General features: G+C 41.3%; 1 protein-coding gene across 3 annotated transcripts; it reads right to left on the bottom strand.

The window, feature by feature from the left end:
• Window positions 1–947: 947 nt before the first annotated feature.
• PSF2 lies at window positions 948–9,303 on the bottom strand. 3 transcript variants are annotated; one of them, XM_087391755.1, is made up of 8 exons: window positions 9,073–9,303; window positions 8,920–8,994; window positions 8,645–8,759; window positions 1,997–2,096; window positions 1,815–1,845; window positions 1,571–1,663; window positions 1,345–1,497; window positions 948–1,227 (listed from the first exon to the last, which is right to left on the bottom strand). In XM_087391755.1, exons 1-8 carry the CDS (start codon window positions 9,118–9,120, stop codon window positions 1,207–1,209), a joined length of 636 nt encoding a protein of 211 aa, XP_087247881.1. In that variant the 5' UTR covers window positions 9,121–9,303; the 3' UTR covers window positions 948–1,206. The 3 variants fall into 3 exon arrangements, with proteins under 3 accessions (XP_087247881.1, XP_087247880.1, XP_087247879.1); XM_087391754.1 differs by having other exon boundaries at window positions 948–1,497; window positions 8,920–9,002; XM_087391753.1 differs by having other exon boundaries at window positions 948–1,497.
• Window positions 9,304–22,011: the final 12,708 nt, after the last annotated feature.

Raw genomic sequence — 22,011 nt, 5'->3', positions numbered from 1 at the left:
GGAGGATTCCTCTGAATATTGGTGGGTTGTATATGAATGGAAAGTTTCCAAATAGTATGCAACTGTTCTACCATTGGCAAGTAGTTGTGGCCTCCCTTGAATTTTGGTGGACTGGGGAGTGACACTTGGTGTCAAGGGTTAGGGATGGCCCCGCCACATGTCCTATGCCATCTCACGGGTTGCCATGTGTCAACTACAACATGTCATGGCTACCACATCATCATGCCATGTCATCATGCGCTATATTTATAAATTAAGGGTATTTTCAACCACTCATTTACTTGACTAATAAATTCAATTTAGCTGGTCAATACTAGTCCAATTTTACTTCTTTTTTCATTCTTAAGTTTCTAGCAACTAGTCTAGGGTTGTTGGATTGTTTCACTTTGGTTGGACTTCTCACATAACCTATTACGACTATTTAGTTTTTTATCATGCTTGAGGTCCATACCCACAACTATTGCAAACATTCTCTTCAATAGTTGCAAAGTTGGCATGCATTGCATGCATATCATTGGTCCCTTGTTTGGGTACTCGCGGGTGTGATCTTTACATTTGTCATATAGAGATATGTCTCAACTTGTATAGAGATGTCTTTCTTACAAGGCCCACAATTTGGTCGGCATTCTTTCACACTCAAAAGGCAATATCTTCTTTCTTTTGTCATCATTTATGATGATCAATTCCCTCTTTAAGCATTTTAGATGGCATCAACTACTATTGATAGGCATTCACGTTGAGAAATGTTACCACTGCTAAAGGATTGTGTATACTCGTTGAATGACTCATCCTTCCATAGAGATGCATAAGAAATAAATGCTTGTGGTTAGTCTTTGATTCCACTTTTCGTTACGCATATAAAGAAGCATGCCAAAGCAGCAAAAGGAGGCATGTGAGACATCCTCTTGAAGATGAGCAGATAAAAAATACGACACATAAGATCGACTCTTTTACTGGAAAAAGCACCTATAATGTATCGTTTGTGCAACCCAAAGTTACAACTAGGACACATGAGATCTACTCCTTTACTGGAAAAAGCACCTGTACCGTTATCATTTGTGTAGCCCAAGGTTGCAAATTCTGCTGTGGTTAGAGTCACTAAGAGATTTAAGCCTAGTCGGCCTGTTACAAATACAGGCACTACAGTCAAGATTTCCTTATTTGCAATGTTCCAGGCAACATACCACCTTAACATGAATGGCAACTTTAACGGGGCCTCAGAACCCTCTGCATCAGTACAAAGAAAAAAGTGTTATGAATCTCATGTTTCCAGATTGTAGCCTTAACCGAACAAGATCCCACACTATCCACATTGCAAAACAGCAGCCACAAAATCTTCCTTACACGAGGAATGCGATCTGATGCAACAGTTTGACTTTCCACTTCCGTGGCAGTCTGTTTGACCAACTCTTCATTGTCATGCTTGTAGAAACATTGTAGAGCCCTCACTATAAATGGGCGCACTATATTAACCTCCATCGCTGCAAGATTTTTCAGCTGAAGACCAACAAATGTCAGGTACCACTTTTATCAATAATAAAATGATGCACCTAAAGTCTTTCGAAGTTACCTTCACAGCTTGTGTTCTGCCTGAAAGAGTCTCCAGTCCACTCTCAACTTTATGAAATCTTACGTCTCGGATGTCCTCGAGCAGTGAACGCACCTGCAAGTAAACACAGATTAATTTTTAAACCACCAACGTTCACCGCTTGTAGCGCAAAATTTGTCTCCAGCATCACCTCTTGGTTCTTGCTCCAAATTACTGGCCCTATATTGTATAAAAGACCCTCTTGAGAACTGAGTCACAAACTCACAAGATATGGATCTGAAACATCTTCCCGCGCACTGTTAAGATCACAATAGTAATGTCAGAATGGCATTCAGAGAGCAGCTCGATTAAAAAGAGACTTACGTGGAAATACAGCAGAAAAGTAGTCATGCATTTCCTATCATCATGTATTTTACTTTGTATGTAGTTTAAACTCAGATTACCCACTAGTCAAAGAGCAATCTTGAAATTTCAACGTAATGAAAAGGCAGTGGCTGAAACTCTCGAGGTGCCTCCCGCTCATCTTCTAAGACCTGAGTTAGCTTCTCTGATGAGCAGCAACAAAAGGTAAGAGAGACGCATCAATATAAGTAGCTATAGTGTAAGTATCAATTATTTACGAAAAAGCAAGCAACGTGTACCATAATCAAAGCCCACAATACAAAAGAACTTGAGTTTCCTGAAAGCCCCTTAGTAACCGAAGGAACAGGAGTTAAAAGTTCATAGCTACAAACAAAAGTTCACATGCCACATTACAATTGCATCCAGCGCTACTTGAAACGCCATTTTCCCCCCCTCCCGTCCCCCCCCCAAAAAAAAAACCAACCAACCAACCGACTACACCCCCCAAAAAAAAAAAAGAAAAACCCAAAAAAACGTTCAGGGAATTACCTTATAATTAATCTTCATTCATGTGAAATTTGTATTGAAATTTGAATTGTTGTTCTAAATCCAAAATTCTACAATGCAAATAAAAGGCAAAACAGTGCCCACACTCATAAGATTGAAAACCATAAACTCCATCACGCATAGCAAGGACTAGCTACTATGACATCCCCACTGACGTCATCAACGCCCAACAGTGGGTTTAGACCATAGTATAAAAGTATGCTCTCACACATACAAATCCACACACCCACACATACTTGAGTATCCATTTATACAAAGTCTTCGTACTGAGTTTCGGTCGGCACTCCGGAGGTGAAGGGCAAACTCAGCCATGACGAAGGCTAGCACTAAAGGAGAAGGCTAATCAAAAAGTAGTCCAAATCTCTTCATTCAAGCTACAACTGCTTGTGAAGTCTAAACAATGTCATTTTAGTCTCTCCCAAACGAGCATCTAAATCTAAATCTAGCTGATAGGGCAACGCACCATTTAAGATAGAAAGAATTATCGTAATACCAGTAGGCTGCAACTTAGACGAAAACTTCACAAGGTAAAATTTGCATGTCTGCTAATACGGGAGAAGCATATACCTAGATGAATTTGATGAGCACAAAGGTCGGTATTTACGTCGCTATTAGCATCGAAAAAGAACGGTCGCTATATAGTGACACTGATAAACATCACTATAAAGCAACGATTAACATAAGCTTTAAAAAACATTAGTGGAGCTAAACAGGGCCACATCAAGTCCTGTTTTTTGCCCCACTAATGTTTTTTTTATAGTAATAACAAAAGAATGTTGTTTAGGGGGTGATACAAAATTGCTCAAATGAGCCAAGCGACAAAAGCATATACATGCAAGCCTATGCTGTAATTAAGTGGATCCTACCACCCTTTACGTTGTTGAGGCTGGTTTCATAGCTTCACCCTTATATGCTTTGCAGAAGAAGGCAGTGCCTTTCTGTTGGGGAAAGAAAGAAATTGCAGCATTCAATGAGCTAAAAGAAAAGGTATGCTCTGATCCTGTTATTATTTTGCCAGACTTGCGAAAGCCTTTTGTTCTTCAATGTGATGCAAGCGGCAATAGTGTTGGTGGGGTGCTTATGCAGGAAGGCAGAGTGGTTGCATATGAGCGTAGGTTGCTCGGAGATGCTGAACACAACATGAATGCGTATGAGCAAGAATTGGGAGCTGTAATTCATGCTCTTACCATGTGGAAGCACTATCTTTTAGGTGCTGATTTTTATGTGCAAGCTAATCATCAATCACTGTGATACTTTCTCACTCAGAGAAAGTTGTCAGAGAAGCACATGAGATGGGCAAACTTCCTCTCCATTTTTCATTTTCAGATTGTACTTGTGGTTGGAAGGAAAAAAGTAGTGGCTGATGCACTTTCCAAAAGGCCACGTACAGAAGCTATGTCCAAGAAACCACAGGTATCTACAATTACTATTGCTTATCACAATGAGCTTGATGCCATGAAGGAGCAATATGCTACAGATGATACTTTTGCACGTATTTATGATCAGCTTATGGAGGGCAATCAGCATGCTCATTATACACTTAAGGAGGGATTTATGTTGATGCATGGAAAGCTGTGTGTAACGCAGCCATTGAGGCATAAGATGCTCACTGAAAGTCATGCCCCACCGTATGCAGGGCATAGGGGTAATGAAGCTACAATCAAAGCAATAGAGCACTACTTTTATTGGCCTTCTCTACGGAAGGATGCTGAGACTTATGTTTATGTCAGGACATGCATCACTTGTCAAAAGGTGAAGTATGACAAGCAGAAACAGCCCGGTTTACTTCAACCTTTGCCTATACCATATAGACCATGGCAGAGCATCGCTATGGATTTTGTTTTTGATCTCCCTCGCACTCCTTCTAGTCATGATGGCATATGGACCATAATTTGCAGATTTAGCAAGATGGCTCACTTCATTCCAGTAAGGAAGAAGATTACAGCTGAGTAGATGGCAAAGGAACTCTTGAAATCTGTTTTCAAGTATCATGGGATGCCCAAGTCTATCGTGAGCGATAGAGATCCACGGATGACCAGCATGTTCTGGAGGTTTGTTTGATAACATGGGTATCTCACTGCTGCTTTCATCTTCTTATCATCCACAGTCTAATGGTCAATCAAAAGAGGCAAATTCTACAGCTTTGGATTTTCTACATTGTTATGTGTCTGAGCACAAAGCAAAGTGGGAACAGTATTTGCCGCTGATTGAGTATGCATACAACAATACAATGCACTCTTCCACGGGTAAGGCACCGTTTGAAATAGTGGAAGGAGCGAGAAAGGTTCCTCCTATTTTGCATACAAAAGAGAAGATTTTTGTGGCAGATGAGTATGTGGAGGACATGCGGGCAGCCTATGAAAAGGTTAAGTATGCCCTCCAGCACAGCCAAGATAAGCAAAAAAGAGCTACAGATAAGCATCGCAAGAACTTGGTCTTCACAGAAGGTGATTGGGTGTTGCTGCGTTTTCTTAAGGCACGCTAAATACCGCAAGGCGCCTAGTGTTGGGGCTAACGGGTGTCACTTTTCATGCTTTTGAGTAGGGGCATTCTAGCCTCCTTTGTCTTAAATGGTTCAGTGATGCTATAAGGTGAAGATATATGCTCTAAGTTTTGTTTGTGGGCAATGGCAATGTTTCAAGTTGGCTGTATTTCAGATTCGTGAGATAATAGAGTCAGTTACACTGCCCTTTGTTGGTCAAAGACCGGTTACATTTTGAGTCAATCTCAAAAAATCGTATGATATTCAACAAAACATACTTGGGCTGTTGTCATGTATCATAGATATCTACTTTTAAACCTACAAAATTTAGGATAAACCTCTCCACCAGAAGAATTTGAATCTTCGTAAGTAAAATCTTTACAGTTTGGAATGTCTAAGGTAAAAATGTCATCTATGAATCTCCTAACCTAGCTAAGTTTATCAGAAACGCTTGGGCAAGTCTCATAAGAATTCAATCATTGCATAAACTCAAATCCGTAAGGAAAAAGGTGGAGCACAATTAGTGCCCATGAGAATACCAATACTTTGTTGGAATAAAGAGTCTCCTAGAATTAACAAAAAATTATCAAAAAATAACATGACACAAAGATATCAATTACACAAGGGACATCCATATTAGAACCACGGGTGGCACCTGGTCAAATCCTATCTAGCAAGACAAGATGTAGCCTAATATTGAAGTCTCTTGCTTTCCACATGGAGGAGACTAATCACTCCTTGAAACTCCTATCTCCTCCCCACCTTACATTTTTTCTCAGACTTACCCATGGAATCATCCACGCATCTTTGTCCATAAAACTATCCATGAACTATGTTTTATGCTTCAAGGCCATATTAACAACAATCCATGAACTTTGGAGCAACCTACTGAGAGAGGCTCATGTTCCAGCAAGATTTTGAATGACTGAGTGAAAGTTATGCTAGCCAAAGGTTTTCAACTCCTCTTGGATTGTATAAGAGAAGTGTACTCCGATCATGATTGAAACATTTTATTTTACTATACTCAATACTAAAATAGATTTGAAAGATTTGAAGTCAATAATACGAAAGCTTGTTGGATAAGTTTTCAACTATAGATACAAAAAAGATAAAGGCAAGTTTCAGCAATTGAAAAATCAACCTTGTATTTTGACTTTGGTTGGATGAAATTAAAGCAAGATCTTGATTTGAAAAAGAAAAGGTACAAAAAAGTTGTAGATGTTGAAGGTTAAAATTATTTGCTTGTATATTAGGTAGCATGATGGAATCCTCCAAAAGTCCAACCTCCTTGCATTGCAAGGAATCAAAGTCAATTGCAATGAGAACTTCATGCTATAGATGTACTTATTGAACAACGATAAAAGTTGATGGTATTGCCAACTTGAATTGAGCAAGAACTCACTGGTTTAGGTCTTGGATCAGCAGTCTGAGTGGGAACTGTTAGAACAAATTGATATTTTGGGCATAGCATATGGTCTAGACATTATTGATTGTAGGACAGTCTGTGAAGTTGTGTGAGCACCTCAGTAGGTGAGTCTAGTGACTTGGCAGTTAGGTATGTCAGGTTGGTGTGATGTGTGGGATTGGAGTGATCATAGGAGGTAACTGATTGAGCTAATTATGGAGATGATTGTGGATCTGAGATCTACCAACATGGAGGTAGTTGCCTATATATGTAACCACTCATGAATAAAGTGTTGTTCAATGTGCCTCAACATTTGCCTCATTATCTACATTGTTCCAACATGTGGTGTCAGAGCCTTGAACCACTTCTAGCCACGCCTACCTAGCTTCTGCCACGTGTCCACCTTCTTCCCCAAACCAAACATGAGCTTCCTCTTCTTCTACTCTTCTACTCCGAGTTTGTGAGGACGAATTCGCCGCATCCAACCATTGATTTCCAAAATGCTTCGAGCCCAATAATCCTCTCCTTAGGGCGCACCTTCCCATCGCAGAGATCGATAAAATTCTACGCAGATTTGCAGTGCCAACACAACATGTGCTGAGCAAAAATTCACGAAATTCTGGAACTGCTGTTGCAATTGGGCTCCAAGCTCTTAGCTGAGGTTTAGCAATGCCTCAAGCTTCCTACTCATGAATTTTGGTCGACATTGGTTCTCAGAAGAAGCCGCATTCGTCATTTTTCTTCACAATTTTACCAGTGCAATGCTGGGCAACATGGCACGATTCTTTGCAAATGCTTCCTATTGCTAATGGGCGACTACAAGAGCTTTGATTTGCACCTGAAAGCCCTCTGATTGATGCACCAAAGCTCTCCACTTTCGGCCTACAGTTCCTATTTCTTCAATTTGGGAGAAATTTGGGGGTGATGGACAAAGTTTGACTATTTCTTGCAATTGACCATCCAAAAGTTTTCTCCCCTATTTGATTTAGTTCCCTAAACTCTGATTTCCAGAAATGTATTGAGTTTATACCTCGCATTTGATTTATTTTAGAACTCTATGCTTACGAAAAGAGTTCAACCATAGTTGAGTTCATATTTGACTTGGCATAATGCCTACTTCTCAAGGGTGTACAAGTGTGGTTTCAGCCAAGAAAACCAAGGAGGAAAAGCCCAAGGAAGAGAAGACAAGGAGGCCCAAGTACAAGGTCATCAAGAAGACACTACCCACTTCCGAGTCATATGAGCTTCTATGGACAAGAGTAGACAATGCCCTTGTTCTATTGACAAGTGGTAAGACCCTCTTCATATTTGATTTATTTGAAGGCATATGGGATGCATGTGATCATAAAGTTGAAGTCAACTTGCTAGAGGCTACTCTTTTGGTAGCATACTTCACTAAGAAAGGAGCAGTAAAACAAAGGAGCTGTACCAACAATGATATGCTTGTGCTCTCCGAAACTATGAAGACCAAGAAGAAAGAACCAGACCGAGATGCTGCAAATACCTCTATCAATGAGGAATCGACTGAGGAGACTTTCATCCAGGAGGGCATTGGCCCTAAACTCTTAGATTAGGATTGTGTGTTTGGAGTCAATAAGGTACTATGCCATGGATAGTCCATCCTAAAATGATACGTTTCTCCTTTAAGTCACTTAAGTGTGCTTGTTGTCAATGTACTTGGTAGTTCTAGAGACACCACCCATTGTAAACCAAGAATCCTAGGAGTGAGTCACAAGTTTGGGCCATGTGTGTTGCCACATGATGGTGGGCAAGCCATGGAGCATCCCATGTACTACTGCCAAGGGATGAGGTCATCAATTTGTGGGGGTGTTAGAACAAATTGATATTTTGGGCATAGCATATGGTCTAGACATTATTGATTGTAGGACAGTGTGAAGTTATGTGAGCACCTCAGTAGGTGAGTCTAGTGGCTTGGCAATTAGGTATGTCAGGTTGGTGTGATGTGTGGGATTGGAGTGATCATAGGAGGTAACTGATTGAGCTAATTATGGAGATGATTGTGGATATGTGATCTACCAACATGGAGGTAGTTGCCTATATATGTAACTCTCATGAATAAAGTGTTGTTCAGTGTGCCTCAATATTTGCCTCGTTATCTACACTGTTTCAACAGGAACCAGAGCAGTACGAAACGGTGATCGTGCAGTAGTGTCCTCGGAATGAAGGCAAGAAACCTAAAAATGGAATTTGGATAAAGCAAAAAGCTAAAGGGAAAGCCATAGAAGGAATCTCGAGTCAAATCGATCCTAGATGAGCCAAGGACCGTACCAGAACATACCTACAGTCATCCAATCCGGTTGCTGAATCCTGCACTTGCTGCGTCTCTTCAGCGCAATTGCCAGCCATAGGGGTACTTTCACAGGTATTTGCGGGCGAAACGGCCCATAATCTCCCTGAAAAATCAAGACAACCCATTGGAAGTTACACTCCTTCCTGACGCATTGCGTCTAACTACAGAAAACGTTTTCTCATATTAGGCACACATTCTGTGAGATAGACATTGCAATGTGAAGCCTAACTTCGGTAACGAGGTATTCATGAATAATAACGTACACAGATCATGTGCAAAGCGTCCATCCGCACATTTGGAATGATATCTATCAACTCATCTTCCGCCATAAATTCAACCTGCGTGACTGAAAACCGATTATGCTCAATGCGAAAGGAAAGAAGACAAGAAAGAGTTGTCAGGTGGATGAGAGGTACCTCGGCTGCAGAGAAGAGAGAGAGCTGAGGGTTGGACTGGCCAGCCATAATGCTCTATTCTCTCAAACACACAACAATTCTCCTGATCCAGTTCGCCAAATCTCCCTCCCTCCCTCTCTTCTGCTCTACACAGTTGATCAATTTCCTTGCTCAGCCGAGTCTCTCCGTCTCGGGTTCTGGCCGACCCTCTCTGCGCTCTTCCTGTTCTGTAGCATTTCGTTCGAACTTGCTTTTTATGTGAGAAATTTGCGCGGGAAAGTATTAACCCATCCCCACCACTTAAGGGCCTCTTTCCACCCGTCCTTGGGTGCGCACACCCAGGTGCACCCGTGGCCAATCCTGCCCATGGACGCACACCTACGTGCCCGCACCCATGGCGCACTAAAACAAGGCCGTAAGAAGTGTTTTTTTTTTTTTTTAAAACCCTCACCATCAGTCTTATCTAGGGCAACCTGCCTTGTGCGCATCCTCCCCCCCGTCCCCCCTTGCACCCATGCGCCCCCCCCCTCGGGCTGGCTGGTGGTCGAGCCCCCACCCCCCCCACACTCACACACATGTTCAAACACCACACCAGTCACCCTGGCTACAAGTAGGACTAATTAACGATACCAGCAAAAGTGTGCACTCCGAGGGTGTGGAGTTATGTTAAATCTTTTAACGACATGTTAAAGAAGCTTGAAAATTACAACTCTTATAACCTCCAAATGAGAAAATGGAAAGGCTGAGTCATTGCGGGCTACTAAAGGCCTTAGTGACTAGAACAATACACTAGATTTTGCTAGCTTGATAGTAGAGAAATGTTTACATGAGCTATAATTGCCTGGTTAGGCTATATTTTCTTTTACTTGCTATATCTCTCTTTTTCGCCCCCCCCCTCCCCCCAAAAAAGATGCTTGAAAAATGATCCCCCTAGAAATAGGTACTTTAAGTACCTTTTGTGAAGGGGATACAATTAAAACACATTGTTAAATATTTTGTAGGGTGAAGATGAAATTGAAACTATACAAGATGAGTACAGGTTTTGAAAGCCTTAAAAAGTAGAACCCATTGCGATTGTGAGCTCAACGAATGGCAATCAAAGTGTAAAGATATACCATTTTGACTTTACTTAACAGTATTTCGTAGGGTCAAGACTAAATTGAAATTAATTGGTTGGTTGTCATATGCTAGCTTGAACTCGGGGAGCGAATTGGCAATTGCCTCTATGCATAGTTGCCATGTCCTCGTTTGTCTCAGGGGAAGTGCCAACCCTTGTCACATAGTGAGTTTGTGAGCATGGGAGTGCCAAGTGCCATCGCAATGAGTTTGTGAGCGAGGAGATTTTCAAGGTGGTCTTGATGAGTGAGGGAGGTGATAGTGAAGGGATGGGTTGTAAGGAGACTAAGGAGAGAAAGGTTAGCGAATCTGTCATGAAGGAGAATGAGGAGCAAGATGCACCTTCCTATGCAAACACCTTAGCAGAGGAAGCTACAAGGGGTTCACCCCTAGCTGATGAATTTTCTTAATCAACCTGTTAATTGACTAGCATTAACTAGTCAACACAGAGGTTGACTAAAGGATACAGACCTTAGGAAATGTAGATAATGAATCAGCCACACGTCAACATATGAGATGGTCTCCGAACCTTAGCCAAAAAAAACGTTTGCAGTAAAACAGGAGCAACCAGAGGTCGCAAATCATCGCAGTGCCCGAAAAATGTACAGCATGTGAAGCAACCAAACAGTCATGGGAACGAACAATGCTGAAAGCTATTGTGGAAATCATTGTGCAACAGATGACGCAAACAATATTTTCCTCTGCAAAAGAAACATGTAGCTCATTGGAAATAGACGACTCTTGCCATTAACAAAGCAACACATCCACTATGAACCAGAAGAAGAAAATCGTAGCTTAGTATTGACTATCAACCTTATCAATCAAGGCTAAGGTGATCCACACATGCAATGGGGGATAGAACCCACTAAATAGAACCAGGTCTCCATCATCCACATCTAACCCCTATTTAATATCCACTTCCACCAATCATGTGGAGATGGATTTTAGACCCCTCTAAACATCCTGATGTACTAATCTCAACATGGATGTGAGATTTTGACGAATGGATATGTTGCAGGGTTTCTTATTAGTAAAGTCTTTTTCTTATTCAATGTGTTTCTAAGGCTCTATGGAATGATCTAAACGGTAGGTCTTTCACTTTTGCAGGTGATATAATTTTGGTGGTCCCTTTGGAGTCTGCCTTTTAATGGTCCCTTGGAGTCCGACTTTTATGGTTTTCGTGGTTGAAGTCCGTCTTTTAGTGTGGATGATTTCTCATTTCATGATTGTCCACTGTGGGTGGATTTCCCAAAGATGCAACTAGGAACTTTGGCTCATGGTTTCATTTTCTAAAAATGCTTACATATGATCCGATAGATGAGGTCCGAGGACATGACAAGACATAGCAAAGGGGATGTTGTGAAAAGACAAAGAAAACAGTGTTGTGATGAGATGAAGCAAATGGGGTGTTTGGTTGCAGTGAAGGATAAGAATCCTGAGGTATGGAGGTTGTTAGAATTTAAGAGGGTGTTGTGACAAGACGAAGCAAAGGAAGCAAAGGGTGTTGTGACAAGACGAAGCAAAGGGGGTGTTTGGTAGTGGTGAAGGATAACAACCCTCGTGATGAGGGGACTTTTGGAGCATTTTGTATTCTAGGTTGTCTGGTAGTCAATGGAATTTGGGGGGTATTGGAACTTTACTGAGTGTAGTGAAGATAGGTGTCATTCTGCAAAATCTTTTGTAAAGGTCTTGGGAAGAACTAACTATTTGATTGACTATGTATATCTTGATCCTGAGGGGCTTATGATGGAATAATCCTGGGAAGGGATTGGAGTTTAGGACTAGCATAATAGATAGGTTTTATCTCTCTAAAGAGGGGGGTGGTGGATGCAAACTCCGATGAGGGGTGAATACATTCTAAGAACGAGCATATTAGATTCCTTTTGTGTGGACGTCTAGTGTACTAGTTGAGATTGGGAGATCTTTGGACATTATGTCTAAATTTAATAAGAAGCACTTGTCCTCAAAAAAGTTTTGTAAGGAGATCAAGAACTCTTGGAAGATGGCTAGTGGTGATATTAAGGACCCATGCATGAGGTGATGCTTCTAGGATAGGAGTTTTTAGAGTCTTTTGGGAGAGGACTTAATGAAGATGGCTGATGTTGTGGTACTCAGAGGTCATTTATCAAAGGTTGTGGACCACTCTGATGTGATGCAATGACCTTCACACACCCTTGTTGTCTTTTCTCATGCCCTGCGAAAACCATTACGCACATAGCGCACTCCTAACTTCTTCCCCTACAATTCCTCCTCGAGTAGTTGTGTGTCCACAGTCTGCCTCCATCTGCAACTACATCGCCTCAGCTTGCTTCATCATTGTGTAGGCAATTGAGCAATCAGAAGGTGGCTAGAGACTAAAGGTGGATGGAGAGGAAGGTGGTGGAGAGGAGAGGAGAGGCGAGGAGCCTCAAGAGGAGGACACGTGGAAGGCTTGAGAGGCTCACACATGTTTCTTTAAAAATAAGGTAGTATAGATAGAATGGGAGGAGTAGATATGATGGCCATAGCAATCGAGAAGATCCAAGCTACATTGGGAGAGAAATATATTTCCCTCGAGTCAATGTCTTTTAATAGAGTGAAGGTGGAGACTCCTGGCCCATCATGATGTTAAACCCTCTTACAAAATTATTGCTAAGGGTTTAGCTTTGCAAATCCAAGAGATTTGCATGGTAGATGTGGATCGCAAACAAAATAGGTTCATGAAGGCACGGGATATTTTTGGAAATATTATCAATGCCTCTACAACCCTTGATTATGCATGTGCAACAAACCGGTGGTGTTTGCTCTTTTGGTTCAACTTAGATATAGCTTATGATAGAGTGAGATGGGATTTTATTTTGGTTGTTCTTGGCAGATTGGGTTTGGGGGTGCCTTCTGTGGGATGGTGTCATGTCTTTTTAGGAATGCATCTGCTATCTTGTGTCTCAAAGGTGGTGTTGGAGATAAAGCAGTCAATTCGGCAAGGCTGCCCCCTGTGACCTTTACCATTTGCAATTTATTATGTGACACTAATTCACATGGTAAAGAGCATTGTTGTTGGAAAGCTAAAAGGTGGATTGGGAATTATGAATATCAATATGAGAAATGTGCCTATTAGAAAAATGGTTACCTCAGCTTACGAATGGTTTGATATAATTAAGTGGCTCATTGAGAAAGGGGGGTTGGTTCAAGGACTGGTTTATCATGATATGATCAGCTTTGTTCAAAGTTCCCTCTGCAAGGGTAATCTATCATTGTTTGATGGTCACATAGTCTATGGTTCCCAAAAAACAAAAAAGGTCCTTGAGGTGCATTTGAGTTGGTGGAGGGTGCGGTGAGAGAAATTTGAAAGAGATGTATGGACCGTGAGGCCAATTTCTTGCTTTGGAATATCCTCGATCAATGGCTACTTGCCCGTGGTGGCAAGCTAGCTAAGTGGTTATCAATCAACTATTGAGGCAAAGCCCCTCAACAAGGTGGAAACAAAGAGGAGACTCACTTAGCAACCAAAAGGGAGAGAAGCAAAAATGATATACAAATCTCAATACTCTCAATCCCCAAAAGCGGTGTAGACCCTACCATACAAAATGAAGGTGCCCATACAAGGTATAGGTGGCCAAGCTTCCAATGTTTTGCCCAATGTTCACTTCCACAAGTGGACTACCCCTCCATAAATGTCAAGATTCCACTCATATGTGCCTAACTCCATGCTTGTAGCCATGGGCTAAATCCCCTACCAACACCTGGCACTTTCGATGGAATAAGAAATCGGTGACTCAAATGCACACACGGTTGCATAATGCAAGCAAAAACACAGGGCGAAGGCATACAATGTTTGAGGACTAATGCCATATTTGGGAACCCATAAGATATAATGTCATCCAACAAAGACTATACAAGATGAGCAAAATAAAGCCATAGATGAATCAAGTCCATGTCCCAAGTGTGTGGGGAGGACCATCGGCTGCATGACGGTCAGCATACATCACACGCGCCATAGGCTAAGAGTGGTGGTCAAACATTCTATGAAGCTCTGGCATGTGCTATATGTTGATGTGCCATAAATGGCACATCATCTCGAACACCACGGTCATGATCACTAAAAGTTAAAGACATCATCGGATGATCGGAAAGAGGAATTTGCTCCATTCTCCCAATGCGTTAAAAGCCACTAGGAGGGCCTTCAAGAGAGGTGGCTTGTATATCAACATCGATAATGACTGCACAGAGCCAAAAAATAGGTGGTTGGCAATCCAATACCACACAAAGATCCATGCATATCCTCGATAACATATGATCAGTACACCCACACTAGAGATCTAGTATCAACGAAGGAAGCAATAACTCTTGATACAGAAGTTGGATTGATGCACTCTAAAAGCAAAAATTGTAGCTCTCAAGTTTCTATGTAGCTTTATTTCAAAAAGAACTCAAAATTCGAGGTGTAGCTTAAGATATAGTCCCTATAGTACTCATCGGCCTGTGAAAACTACTTGTATAAAGCAACTTTCATCGCTCTTGCCAAAATCCCTTCCAAAAACAACCCTTGGACCTCCCAATCCAACTCGCCCATGAAACACACAACCTCCTCAGCATTTTGTCACTACAACTTCCTCCAAAAGCAACTCTTAATGCAAAAAACAATGTTAGATCTGTTTTTAGCTAACACGCACCCATGCAACCTTTGCTTTTTCAGTTTTCACTAAAGATGTCTCTAAGTAAGCCATAGGACCACATGTAGCTAACCGACCCTTTACTTTGCTACCATTACCTTTGCCATAAAGACCCCAATAGAGTGTACTAATCTCTCAGTGCTTCCTTCGGTCTCCATTTCTCTAACACGTGCACTCTATTGCCAGTTTCCCAAGATCTACAATCAGAAGGCTGTGGCTACCTCGGTTGTCCATGAGTGGCCATGAGCACTTCATGTAATCAAGCTCTCTCCATAAAATATTAGGAAAATCATGATTATTTATAAAATCAAAACCAAAAACTCTTAGATGTTCTCTATTACTACTCTGTAGCTTCTTTGGCTAGAGCCAACAATCCACACTAGCCTAGATTTGCACTTAGCAACACTAATTCCTCCTACCTATTGGTGCTCCTACATGTGATATATACAACATGTACAATATTTATAGTGATTTATTAGGGTCTAAAACTGGGTCCATCAAATTCCCGATTGGTAGAGCATGCATATGCTCAACAGTGCTAGATGCTTTGCCTCAATCTAAACACGAGCCTAGGTTCTTCAAATGCCTAAATTCACATCCTACCCTCTTGCTAAAAAGGCCACCTATGCAACCAGCCATGCACACCCTCATGCAGAAGATGATCTTGGACTCCTGGAACCACAAATGCCTCATCTTGAATAGATTCATACCAATCTATCTTGACACATGTATCCACATATGGCCATTGCCATGATGGTAACATGCGTTCCATCTCCTCTTGCATGAAGGCTTCTCACTTGCCATTGTGGTAACTTGCCTTCCATCTCCTCTTGCATGAAGGTTTCTCACTTTCCCATATCCTCTTCTTGCTTGAGCACGATCCTTCCTATTTGCTCTTCAACATCCTCAATGATAGCTTCACACATATCTTGCTCTTCTCCCCTTCATCGCATCTTGGAATAGCAAAAACCTACCCACCCCCCTATGCATCTTCATCATTTGATAGAGTCTCGGCTTTTGAGTCCACCAACTCAATCTCAGCTTCATATACATGAGCCAAAAATGTTTGAGACATCTCAACAACAAGAGCGGAATGGAAGAGAGTGAGAGAGAGGGAGAGCCATAAGAGAGTGCCACACAAGTTTTGGTGGGTGCAAAATATCCTAATCTTCTATGTCATCCATATATATGTGTGTTTGAGTATTGTACATAAATGGGGTTAAGGTACAATGTCCTTTAACCCCCACAACCTCCCACTTAAAGGCAATTTGGCTTTAAGGGAGAAGTGACCAGTGGACATACTATCCAATGCCCACCAATACACGACAATACTCAAATCGTTGACCAGGTAGACTCTTCGTCAGCATATCTGTAGGGTTATCATTTGTATGAATCTTGAAAAGCTCTATTCACTTGTCCTCAAGTACCTCCATGATGAAATGGTACACCTGATCTCAATGTGTTTGGTCTTTGCATGAAAGATCGGATTCCATGCTAGCTGAATAGCACTCATGGAATCACTATGCAATGTCGGTACACCTGTATGAATCCCTAGATCTCCCACTAGCCCATCAAGCCATATAGCGTCCTTGTTGCAACCCTCTGTGGTTGCAATGTACTTGGCCTCTATGGTAGACAAAGCAACGCACTTCTGTGCACGAGACATCCATGCCATTGCACCACCTGCAAAGGTGAACACATAACCAGAACTGGACCTTTTGCTATCCACATGCCCTGCATAGTTTGAATCTACACGCATCTCTCCTCGCCAAAGCAGATGCACATCTCCTTGGTACCCTTCACGTACCTTGTGATGCACTTAACTGCCACCCAATGCCTCTTTTTTGGACTAGCTAACAACTCCCACTGCAAATGCAATGTTCGGTCTAATAGCTATCATAGCATACATAAGACTCCCAACCATTGATGCATAAGGAACCTTGGCCATCATGCCCCTCTCATCATCTGATTCGGTACTATCTACCTGACTCAGTTTCACATATGGAGGCAATGGAGTACTTACTACCTTCCCCCCGTCCATATTGAAATGTTGCAACACTTTTGTAAGATACTCTTTCTGTGAAGGCCAAAGGATTTTCCTACTCTGGTCACACGTGATGCACATACCAAGAATATGACCTACAGGTCCCACATCCTTCATGTCAAAGGCCTCATACAACTTAGCCTTCAATGCATCAAGCTCATAATTGTTCTTGCTAGCCAACAGCATATCATCCACATAAAATGCTAGGAGTATCAAGCTATTATCATTAGCCCTTTTAGTGTAGAGGCAGTGATCAATCTCACTTCTTCTGAAACCTTGGGACCGAATGAAAGCATCAAACTTCTGATACCATTCTATAGGTGCTTGCTTAAAGCCATAGAGACTCTTTTTTAGCTTGCAAACCAAATTCTCTTTGCCCTTTTCTTCAAAGCCTTCTGACTGTGCCATGTAAATTTCCTCATGCAAATCCCCATGCAAGAAAGCTATCTTGGCATCCATCTGCATAAGCCTTTACTGCCACAAGTCCAAGTACACATCTAAGTGTGGTCATCTTCACAACCGGAGAGAAAATCTCATCAAAGTCCACACCCTTCTCTTGCTTTAACCCTTTAGCAATCAAACGGTCATTGTACTTGGGCACATCATCACATGTGACCATCTTGTAGACCCATTTACATGGCAATTCTTTCTTTCCTTGTGGCAAAGAAACCGAGTCCCAAGTCTTATTTTTCATGAGTGAATTCATCTCTGATTGCATAGCACACTCCCACTTGTGTTGATCCTCGTGCATCGTAGTCTCTCTATAGCAAGAAGGCTACCCGCAATCAGTAAGCATCACATAGTCTGCCCTTGGAACAATCTCTCAGGCAGTCTAGACACTCTAGATGCTCTCCTCAAGGGCATTTCAGCTTGCTTTCCCGCTTGCATATCAACCACATTTGGCCCATCATTTCCACCAATAGATGATCCATCATCTGCCCTTAATTGTGTACCTGTGGGAGTACTTGGTGGCACCATTCCCTACACATTTGTGTGCATGGACAGCTTGTTGTCTATCAACATATGTGGGTGGATTCAATCCTGAAAAGTGATTCTCCTAATTTTCACATTCCCCATGGGTGTCTTATGTATCTCCTTCTCATTGAAGACCACATCATGGCTTCGTATGATTTTCTTTGCTTCTGGATCCTAAAGATGATAGCCCATCTCTGTGCATATGCCTCACACCCAAACATAGGAAAATGAGAGTAAGAGGGCTTCTTGCCACTCCATGCCTCTTCAGGATTACCACCATCCAAACTCTTAGTAGGTGATCTGTTGATCACATGCACAGCAGTCTTCATTGCCTCAGCCCAAAAACCACTAGAAAGACTTGCATTGGAAAGCACACATTGCAACCTTTCCTAATGGTGCAGTTCATCTATTTTGCAACTAGATTCTGCTCTAGAGTATGAGGAGATAGCTCCCTCTTGATCCCACGCGCATCACATAAATGTTAAAAGTCATGGGAGATATACTCTCCACCATTATCAGTCCGTAGGCATCAATAAGCGTTCTACCTAACTGATTTTTAGATGAAGCCATCCATTTTTAAAATACCTGGAACACATCGCTCTTCCAAGCTATAGCATAAGCCCACACTTTCTTAGTTGCATCATCAATGAATGTCACATAGTATTCAGCCCCGCCTAATGACCATGTATGCATGGGACCGCATACGTTCAAATGCAGCAAATCAAGCCTTTCAAGCTCTTTCTTTCCCTTTCTTTTATGGGTTGATTTAGTCTGCTTCCCATAGAGACAATGCATAAAATTCAAAGTCAGAAAAACTCAAATGCGGTACATAATCCAAATGGCATAAGAGTTTCATTCCATTTTGGCTCATGTGCCCCAACCTGCAATGCCACAAAGAAGTACTTGTCTGCTTGGTTATTGCAACAACATGATTAGATACCCTCGATACATGTAAGGGATACAAAGTCCGACACTTAATGCCCCTGGCCAAAACCATAGAGCCGTTTCGAATTTTCCAACTTTGAAAGTCAAAAGTTTCATGAAAACCAGTATTATCTAGCTAAATTGATGAAATGAGACTCTTGATCAGCTTAGACTCATCTCACATTTTTCAAAACAAATGCAGACCCATTTGCAAAAGAAAATTTTATGTCACCTGTTCCCACTATGTCACATGCATAGTTATTTTCAAGATGCACACAACTTATCTTTCCACTGTCATAAGTGAAGAACCATTCCCTAAGGGGAGTAACATGGAATGAAGCACTAGAATCCAAAATCCAATCCTAGGAATATGCATCATCTGAAGTAGTAAGCAAGTCTGTAGGTAGACTAGTCACAAAGAGAATGCCATTGTTACTATTATCAATGTGACTGCATTAATCTCCTCGATCTTCATTTTTCCTTTGTCCTCCCCTAGACTTCTTGCTTCTTATTTGCACCCCAATTTGCATTCCTTTTTCTTATCATTTTTCTCTCGTTTTAGCTTGTAACAATCCTTTTTCATGTGGCCCTTCTTGCCACAATGGTAACACTCAATGTTCCATGCCTTGGATTTGCTACTAGACTTCCCTCTTTCTTGGGAATTCCCCTTGAGCTGTGATTTTTGGCCCCTTTGCACATTTAAGGCTGCATCCTTCTTGCTGCCATCCATAGACTTTTGTCTAATCTCCACGGTCAACAAGCTACCCACAACAACATCATCAAACTTCAGTACTCTACCAAGTGCAGAGTTATTGTTAGCTACACGGAAGGTATCCCATGAGGATGGTAATGAACACAAGAGGAATATTGCCTCTTTTTACATCAAAATTATTTTCTAAGCCTGAAGTTGGTTGAAAATAATATTGAATTCATTCAAGTGAGAAGCAATGGAGACCTCTTCCTTCATCTGCAACTCAAACAACCTCTTCATGAGGTAAACTTTATTAGAGGTAGTTTCCTTCTCATAAGTAGCACATAATTTATTCCACAAATCTTCCGTGGTCTAAAATAAACTGAATTTGCAAGATGAAGTCTAATAGAAGACCTTGCTAATGCATCCAACTTATTCCAATCATCCTCAGACATATCTACAAGCTTAGCTACAATCCTTGCCAAGGGTTTAATTTGATTCTTTTGAATAAGCACATCCCTTGTCTTTTCTTTTCATAGAGAAAAGTTAGTCCCATCAAACTTTTTAATGCTAAAAAACTCCTTTTCAGACATGGAAGAGGATGCCATGATGCAAATGAAACAAAATCCCAAATGCTAGTACTTGCAAGAGAGAAATCACACCAAATACTGGGTGCACCCAAATATGTCTACCTTAATGAAGGATAGTGTCACCAAAACTCAAGGCTCAAAGCATCAAAATGCATCTGACTCATGTGCATATACTGTGCATCCATATGAGCAAATCTAGACCAAAAGAACATGTCAACCTGCTCTGACAAAATAATGGCAAACCCAATGCCAATAAGAGCCAAATGCCTCAAGCATAAACACCATCCATGGGCATAAGCATCAATAATGTCTCATCCAAGAGAGCATAGCAGCACTATGAGTGCATAAACTGCAATTGAGGCTTTCCCTCATCATAGAATAGCATCTATGTGCTAAACGTCCTTCAATAAAGCATCCAACAAAGCAATCTGAACACATCCAACAAGGATCAAAATGCATTCAAATGGCCTGTAAAGCATCCACTGCAACCCAATGCAAACCACGAATGAGTGCACATGGCTTAGACTGCAACCAAAGTGATTTGCATAAGGTATATCCAAGAAATCATGACCCCACAGCAATGATGGCTAATGAAAATAGAACCTGGGATGCCTCAAAAATTGGTGTCATTGCATAATCATACTCAACAAGACAATATGCAAATATCTCTCTTCTATTGGAACTCCAAATCTCAACCGATGAATGGAAAAGGGGGAGTCAACCCTTGCAATTGGCTTGTAATCCAAAAATCAAAGGTTTGAACGTTTGAATGGATTTTTGACAAAGAAACAGATGAGTCGACATCTCAGAGAGACGAAACTTATTTTGGAAACTGTGGTCCCAATCATTGGGTCCAACACATGGATGAAAAAACGTTTTTGCAAATACATCTCTTTGTAAACACCACAGAAGTGCAAATGATGAGCAACACAGAAGTTTTAGGATCTCTAGAGTCCACTGGAGCTAAATTTGTAAATGATTACTTCAAACTCGAGTTCCAACACACTAGTAAAAAAAACGTTGAAGTAGAGACAGTGAGTCATAAATCCAACAAAATGATGCCAAATTCAAGAATAAAGGTATTTTCAGACTCCCAAAGTGCAACGACCACCAAAAGTAGCCAATGAGTGCCTCTACAAGTTATTCCAAACTCTTAGTCATCATTGAAAGGAATAGGGGAATCATAAAAAAACATCTCCAAAATATTTTTTTGGAAGAGAGGTATATATGGCTAGGAATTGGGATCTCCCATACTTGACAGTGTCCTTGGGACACATGGTAGCCATGCAAGCTGCCAATACATTTGATCCTACCAATTGAAAGCAATCCAAGTAAGTTTGCCTTCTTAAAAAGTTTCACCAAACATATATACACAACCTAAAAAACAGGTTCGTTGGATTGATATGAAATGCAAAATGGATGCAGCATTTGGGGAGCTTTGTCCTGCTGAGGCCGACGAGAGCTACGAGCTACGAGCTTCCAAGCCCTGCCATGATCCTCAATCCATGCTCGGAGTGTTGCGTAAATACTGGGAATTGCAAGGATTTCTTGCTCTGACGTAGCAAACAGTTGTGTTCACTGCTCAAGAAATGGATTTTACAAGATGCTTTCTTGAGCTAAAGGGAAAAAATGCTCTGAGAGGCTATGGCAGCAATACATGAAAAAGACATAAGCGAGAGAATAGACATAAGAACAATGGTCAAATCTCTATATTTCCAAACTCTCACAAAACTCTCATGAATAAACATAAGCACAAATAGCTTTCTCACACAAGTTTGTAGTAGTGGATAGAAATTTCAAGAAGATCACTCAAGAGAAAGCATGAGAAAACATAAGCACCTAAGGTGTGCCTAAAACTAATCTAGGAGACTATACCTAAGCTCTGATACCATGACAAAGTGCAGATCGTACTTAGCCTAGTGCACACAAGATCAGTGGAAGAACTAAGGAGGATCAAAGCACACTAAA

The sequence above is a fragment of the Dipteris shenzhenensis genome, chromosome 20 (genome assembly GCF_047967505.1).
Source record: "Dipteris shenzhenensis isolate YYH24624 ecotype China chromosome 20, Dip_SZ_1.0, whole genome shotgun sequence".
Classification (NCBI taxonomy): Eukaryota; Viridiplantae; Streptophyta; class Polypodiopsida; order Gleicheniales; family Dipteridaceae; genus Dipteris; species Dipteris shenzhenensis.
The sequence above is the reverse complement of the archived record's forward strand: the minus strand, read 5'-3'. Positions and strand labels throughout refer to the sequence as shown.

Coding starts and splice junctions, on each gene's coding strand:
- PSF2 (XM_087391753.1), bottom strand. CDS start 9,120: ATGGCTGGCCAGTCCAACCCTCAGCTCTCTCTCTTCTCTGCAGCCGAG. Junction 8,995..9,072: donor CTCTCTTCTCTGCAGCCGAG/GTACCTCTCATC, acceptor TCAGTCACGCAG/GTTGAATTTATGGCGGAAGA. Junction 1,498..1,570: donor GCAGAACACAAGCTGTGAAG/GTAACTTCGAAA, acceptor GTTGGTCTTCAG/CTGAAAAATCTTGCAGCGAT.